The sequence below is a fragment of the Notechis scutatus genome, chromosome 14 (genome assembly GCF_049901735.1).
Source record: "Notechis scutatus isolate UNSWTSFEM ecotype Mainland chromosome 14, rNotScu1.2, whole genome shotgun sequence".
Lineage (NCBI taxonomy): Eukaryota > Metazoa > Chordata > Lepidosauria > Squamata > Elapidae > Notechis > Notechis scutatus.
In genome coordinates this window covers 7,058,270-7,064,269 of record NC_142022.1, presented here as the reverse complement: position 1 = coordinate 7,064,269, position 6,000 = coordinate 7,058,270, and the positions used below count along the sequence as shown (strand labels likewise).

The following is a 6,000-nucleotide window of genomic DNA, read 5'->3' as shown; positions in this document are numbered from 1 at the left end:
GGAATGGTGCGGTCGTTAAAATGAATCCGCCTCCCGTTGACTTCGCTCCTCAGAAGCTCACCTGCGAGGTGGGGTTTTGAGGCTGGGGTTTCCCGCTCTCTTCCTTGCCTTCTGCCTTTTGCCGCGTCAGGCCCGACAGCACCGTCTCGAGGCTGCTGGCCAGGGACTCCAGTTGGGTCAGGCGTCCGGTAAGCGCCGAATTCTCAGTCTGGAGAACCGCCTCCTGGCGGGAAGGACAATTCAGCGTGCCAGGTTTTCGAAAGTCTCTCCTCCCATGTTAGGGGAAAGGGTGTTCCAGGATTTAGGATAGAGCTGGAAGGGACCTTGGAGGTCATCTAGTCCAACCCCCTGCTCAGGCAGGAGCCCCGCTACCCTTTCAGGCAAAAGGTGGTCCAGCCTCTTCTGGAAAACCCCCAGCGATGGAGAAGGGAGGGAGAGAGGGAAGGAAGGAAGGAAGATAAGGAGATAAATAGATGGATCAAAAGGAAGGAAAATGAATAAATAAATAGTTGGATTCAAAGGAAGGAAGGAAGGAAGGAAGGAAGGAAGGGAAGGAAGGAAGGAAGGAAGGAAGGGTAGATAGATAAATATGTGGGTGGGTGGGTGGAAGGAAGGAAGGAAGGAAGGGTAGATAGATAAATATGTGGGTGGGTGGGTGGAAGGAAGGAAGGAAGGGTAGATAGATAAATATGTGGGTGGGTGAAAGGAAGGAAGGAAGGAAAGAAGAAAGGAGGAAGGGTAGATAGATAAATATGTGGGTGGAAGGAAGGGAGGGAGGAAGGGTAGATAAATATGTGGTGGGTGGAAGGAAGGAAGGAAGGGTAGATAGATAAATATGTGGGTGGGTGGAAGGAAGGAAGGAAGGAAGATGAGTAGATAGATCGAAAGGAAGGAAGGAAAGAAGGAAAGATGAGTAGACAGATAGATCGAAAGGAAGAAGGAAGTATGGAAAATGAGTAGATAAATAGATGGATTGAAAGGAAGGAAGGAAGATGAGTAGATAAATAGATGGATCGAAGGGAAAGAAGAAAAGGAAGGAAGGAAGGAAGGAAGGAAGGAAGGAAGGAAGGAAGGAAGGAAGGAAGGAAGGAAGGAAGGAAGGAAGGAAGGAAGGAAGGAAAAAGAATAGCAGAGTAAGAGAATAACACAGTTGGATGGGAGCTTGGAGGTCTTCTAGTCCAACCCCCCCTGCTCAATCAGGAGACCCTATACCGGTAGCCCTAGCAATACAGGTAGCCCTCGACTTACAACAGTTCATTTAGTGACCATTCAAAGTTACAACAGCACTGAAAAAAGGGACTCAGGGCCATTTTTCACCCTTATGACTTTTGCCCCATCCCCAGGGTTTGCGGGATCCAAATCTGGACATCTGGCAACTAGTTTGCATTTACGACACGGTGGCCATGCCTCCTGGGATCACGCGATCCCCTTGGGCGACCTTCAGACTGGCACAGCAACTGCCACGATGATTCGCTTCATGATGGCGGCCAGAAAGGTCGAAAAAGGCAGCAAGGCTCCCTTAACCAAGGTCTCGCTTAACAGCAGAACTTTTTTGGGGGGGCTCCATTGTGGTCGTAAACCGAGTACTACCTGTATTTCCCCCGCAGGGCTGAAAAGGAAACCACCTTTTGGGCAGGTCTCACCTGAGTTTGAACCGGTTGCTCCTTAGGGAGGTGCAGTTCCTCGATCCGCCCGACGGGGGCGCTCTCTGGCTGGCCTTTGGAACCGTTCCTTGCCTTGGCTTGGCTGGCAAGGCAAGAGAGACAGCAGAGAGAAAAGCCAATTTTGGGGGAGCATCACACACACACACACACACATTCTGGGGTTGGAAGGCAGCAAAATAACCTCCCTCCCCCTGCAAAATTCTGGAAGGACCTCAGAATTAAGAACTTGAGGGTGGGATTGGTTGCCCACCTGGGCTGAAGGTGGGACAGACTCCTTTTTGGTCCTTGCTTTGCCCAGCAATTTATTCAGGGTTCATCGAATCGGAGAAGTTTTGTTTATGGGCAACTTATAAATGTCTATAAATGCAGATCTGGGTTTGGGACGCAGGTTTCCCTTCCCTTCCCTCCCTTGTTCTCTCCTTCCGTCCCACTTTTTCTGATATTACCCTCCCTCTTTCCTTTCCTTCCTTCCTTCCTTCCTTCCTTCCTTCCTTCCTTCCTTCCTTCCTTCCTTCCTCCTCTCTTCTTAGCCTCCCTCCTCCCTTCTCTTCTTTCTTTCTTTCTTTCTTTCTTTCTTTCTTTCTTTCTTTCTTTCTTTCTTTCTTTCTTTCTTTCTTTCTTTCTTTCTTTCTTTCTTTCTTTCTTTCTTCCTTCCTTCCTTCCTTCCTTCCTTCCTTCCTTCCTTCCTTCCTTCCTGTTCCCTCTGTGTGTCTCTTTCCTTCTCTTTCCCTTCCTTTCCTTTCCCCCTGTCTTTTCCTCTCTCCCTCCCTCCCTTCCCTCCTTTCCTTCCTTCCTTTTCTCTCTCTGTCTCTTTCTCCCTTCCTTTCCTTTCCCTCTGTCTTTTCCTCTCTCCCTTCCTTCCTTCCCTCCTTCCCTTCCTTCCTTTTCCCTCTCTCTGTCTCTTTCTCCCTTCCTTTCCTTTCCCTCTCTTTTCCTTTCCCTCTCTCTTCCTTCTTCCTCTTACCCTCCCTCCTTCCTCCTCTTTCTTTCTCTTTCTCCCTTCCCTTCCCTTCCCTTCCCTTGATATGGCTGCCCTTTTTATCTGCCAGAACCTCCCCAGCCGCTCACAAAATGACACCATCATCACCCTCAAGCCATAAAACCAGAACAAAAGCTCCCCCAGACCCATATATATCCCCGTAGAGATTCCCTGGGTCCAGCCTCAGCCCCATCCCACCCTACATCCCCAGCGCCTGGCAAAACCCCTCCTGCGCTGGGCCCTCCAGCCTGACCTGCTCTTCGTCTCTGGCTGAGGTTTTTGCTGCTCCTTCGGTGGGTGGTCTCGTAACTCGGCTGCATTGTCTTTGGAGGGCCCAGCCTTCTCTCTCGCCAGCTCCTGCAGCGCAATCAGACATCCCGTGAGCCAAAGACCTGGCCTGCCATTTACCCATCCATTGCAGGGAGTCCTCAACTTACCACGGTTCGTTCAGTGACCCTTCGAATGCACTGAAAACACAGGAGACTTATGACCGCTATTCGCACTTATGACCGTTTCAGCATCCCTACAGCCACGCGATCAAAATTCAGACACTTCTCAACTGACTCATATTGACAACGGTTGCCGTTTCCCCGCGATCCCCTTCTTTGACCTTCCCGTCAACGGGGCAAGCCAGGTCCACTTAGCGACCGCGTTGCTCACTTAACAGCCGCACTGATTCGTCAAACAACCGTGGCAAGGAAGGGCCCCAATTGACTTGACACCTCTCTCGCTTAGCAACAGAAATTGGGAGCCGAGTGGCGGTTGCAAGCCGAGGACAACCTACGGACCCCACTCACCTGCTCCAGCACGGTGATGGCTTTCTCCTTGTCCTCCAGTTGCTTCCTCAACTTCGCGTTCTCCTCTTCCAGTTCCCCGAGACTTTGGAGAACCTCTTGTAGGCTGCTGAGCTCGGCGGCCTGCCTGCGCGTTTCAGCCTCCAGGTGGGCCAGGTGGCGTCCCTGCTCAGCCAGCGCCTCCTCTTGCACCTGAGTTTGGGCCTTCAGCCGCCGGCTGTCCTTGTCCGCTTGCCGCCGGCCGCTCTCCGCTTCACTCAGCGCCTCTTCCAAAGCCCCTTTCTCGGCCTGCAGCTGAGCCGAGGTGACCCTGTGTCGTTCCACGCTCCGTTGCAGGTTCTGGAGCTCCTGCTGAGCTTCGGCCAGCTCTTCCTCCTTTCCTTGGAGTTTCTGGGCGAGCTGGGCGCCTCGAAGACATTCCTTCTGAAGACTTTGCTGCGCCCGCTTCGAGTCGACCTCAGCTTGGGTGGCTGCCTCTTGCAGAACCCGCGATCCGGCTTTTAACGTCTCCTTCTCCCGCTCCAGAGCCTGGATCTCTTCCACCAGGCGCGTCGACTCCGAGTGCCACCGCTCACATTCCTCCTGGGCTTCTCCGTACGCTCCTTGGATGCTCCTCAGCTGCTCCGCGAGACTCGCCGCGTGTCTTGATTCGGCCTCCCGCGTCTGCTCAGACTCCCGCAGGTGAGCCTGAGCTCTGGACAAGGCAGCCTTCATTTCAGCTACGGAGGTCTCCGATTCCTGCTTTGGAGCCTGGCCTTCCTCCGTTTCGGTCTTTTGGTGCGCCAAAATCCTTGGTTTGTGTTCTTGAACATCTGTGTTCCCGTCTTCTGCGTGGCTGGGCCGCCGTTCTGGCTAAGTGGGACACAAATCAATTGATGCGTTGCTTGAAAAAAATATGCATTTCCAAAAAAAAAAGAGGGCAGATTTGCAAAAAAGAAACGGGATTGGTCATTTGCATTCTTTTAGACATTCGTTGAGGCCCCTTGGAGGTTTATCTGTGTCCTCAGGGTCACCTGAGCCTATTCAGGTGACCCTGAGGACACAGGTAAACCTGAGCATCACCTGAGCCTTCTCCACACACATTTGCACTACTCCGGTGACCCCAAGGACACAGATAGACCTCCAAGTGGCCTCTAAAAGGATGCAAATGACCAGCTGCCTGCAAGGAGTATAAATCCTTCCATTCCTCACCATCCAGTCAGAGTTGAAGAAGCTTCTCCGATGAGAAGTGAAACGTCTTCCAAATAAAAACCACAAAATCCAGTTGCCTCCTGAAAAAACATCTTTGGGACACCTTCTCCCTGCATTTACCTTCAAGAGAACCAGGGAAGGTCAAAAATCTGAGGCGCTTCCTCAAATTACATCTCTGCTCTGGACTCAGATTTCTCTTATCTGACTGCTGTTTTGAGTGCAGCTCTTCCTCCTGTTCTTCCAGGTTATTCTCACCACCCATAACGCCCAATCCCTAACGACAGGACCGGGTCCAACCGCTCTCTCTCTCTCTTCCATACCAGCCCATCAAGGTTGGCGTCCTTCAGCTGTGCTTCCGTACTCTTCAATCCCGACGCAAGCTGCATCCTACGCCGTTCCCCGTTCTCCTTCTCTAGGGCTGACAATCGATCGGCCTCCTTCATCTCACAGTCCAGCAAAAGGGGCACTTCAGGGAATTCTGCAGCCAGGAGGGAGGGGGAAAAAAAACATATTTTTTTTCAATTGCAAATGTGTAGGGGAACAACGGCCAGGTGATCTGGGAGAAAGGAATTTGAACATCGGGGCAAGTAAAACTCACCGTTTGCATCCCAGCGAGAGTCTTCGGACCACGATTTCCTCGGGGAATTTTTCAAAGTTTCTCGCAGCTCCTTCTTCAGGAGCGAATTCTCCCTCAAAAGTTCCTCCGATTGGTAAGAACACTGCTCCAGTTCCTGAGGAATTGAAATTTTAACCACAAATATTGACTCTGATTCTCGGCCTCATCTGTTTGCTTTGAAACCAGACTCAAAGGTGGAGAAGAGATTTGCAAAGTGTGTGGAGAACTTGAGAAATTCCAAGATTTTGCCTCCATGCGTTTTCCAATCCAGAACAAACAAACGAAAAAAAAAACAACACCTTGGCAACAGTACAAGGGGCTGCTTCAAAGAATCTATTCACTCCTGTCAATTTAATTTGTTTTGTTTTTTTAAAAAAGGAGAATTGTAGTACAAGGTGAGACAATCACACCTGAAACCTGTATATGCAGCAAACTGGACTGTAAATTCCATTAAACCCAACAGTTTGTTTGCTAGTCAATTTCACAGCCTCAGCTAGTCAATCATTGTCTTGAATCAAACAATGCATGTGTGATTTAGCCCTATGTATATAGTGGCATTTTTAAACTATCTAACTTACTATATGTTTTAGATAGGTTTTAGACTAGGTTTTTAATTATTATTATTTTAATTATTTTAATTTTTAAAGACTCTGTAGTGTGATTGTGATGTAGTGTTTGGGACACTGTGCTGGAGTAGCTTTCAAATTTCATTGTATTTGTAGAATGCAATGACAATAAAGGTATTCTATTCTATTC

The 6,000-nt window shown here is 49.9% G+C and overlaps 1 protein-coding gene across 1 annotated transcript in view; it reads right to left on the bottom strand.

Annotated features, from left to right (window-relative positions):
- The window catches only part of CCDC88B (coiled-coil and HOOK domain protein 88B), a 30,507-nt gene that overhangs the window by 11,924 nt on the left and 12,583 nt on the right, over positions 1–6,000 (bottom strand). The window contains exons 12-17 of the mRNA XM_087943448.1: positions 5,227–5,359; positions 4,949–5,106; positions 3,441–4,289; positions 2,897–3,000; positions 1,644–1,746; positions 62–223 (exon numbers count right to left, since the gene is read on the bottom strand). Coding sequence (XP_087799574.1) covers positions 62–223; positions 1,644–1,746; positions 2,897–3,000; positions 3,441–4,289; positions 4,949–5,106; positions 5,227–5,359 — 1,509 coding nt within the window. The remainder of the gene's footprint in view (positions 1–61; positions 224–1,643; positions 1,747–2,896; positions 3,001–3,440; positions 4,290–4,948; positions 5,107–5,226; positions 5,360–6,000) is intronic.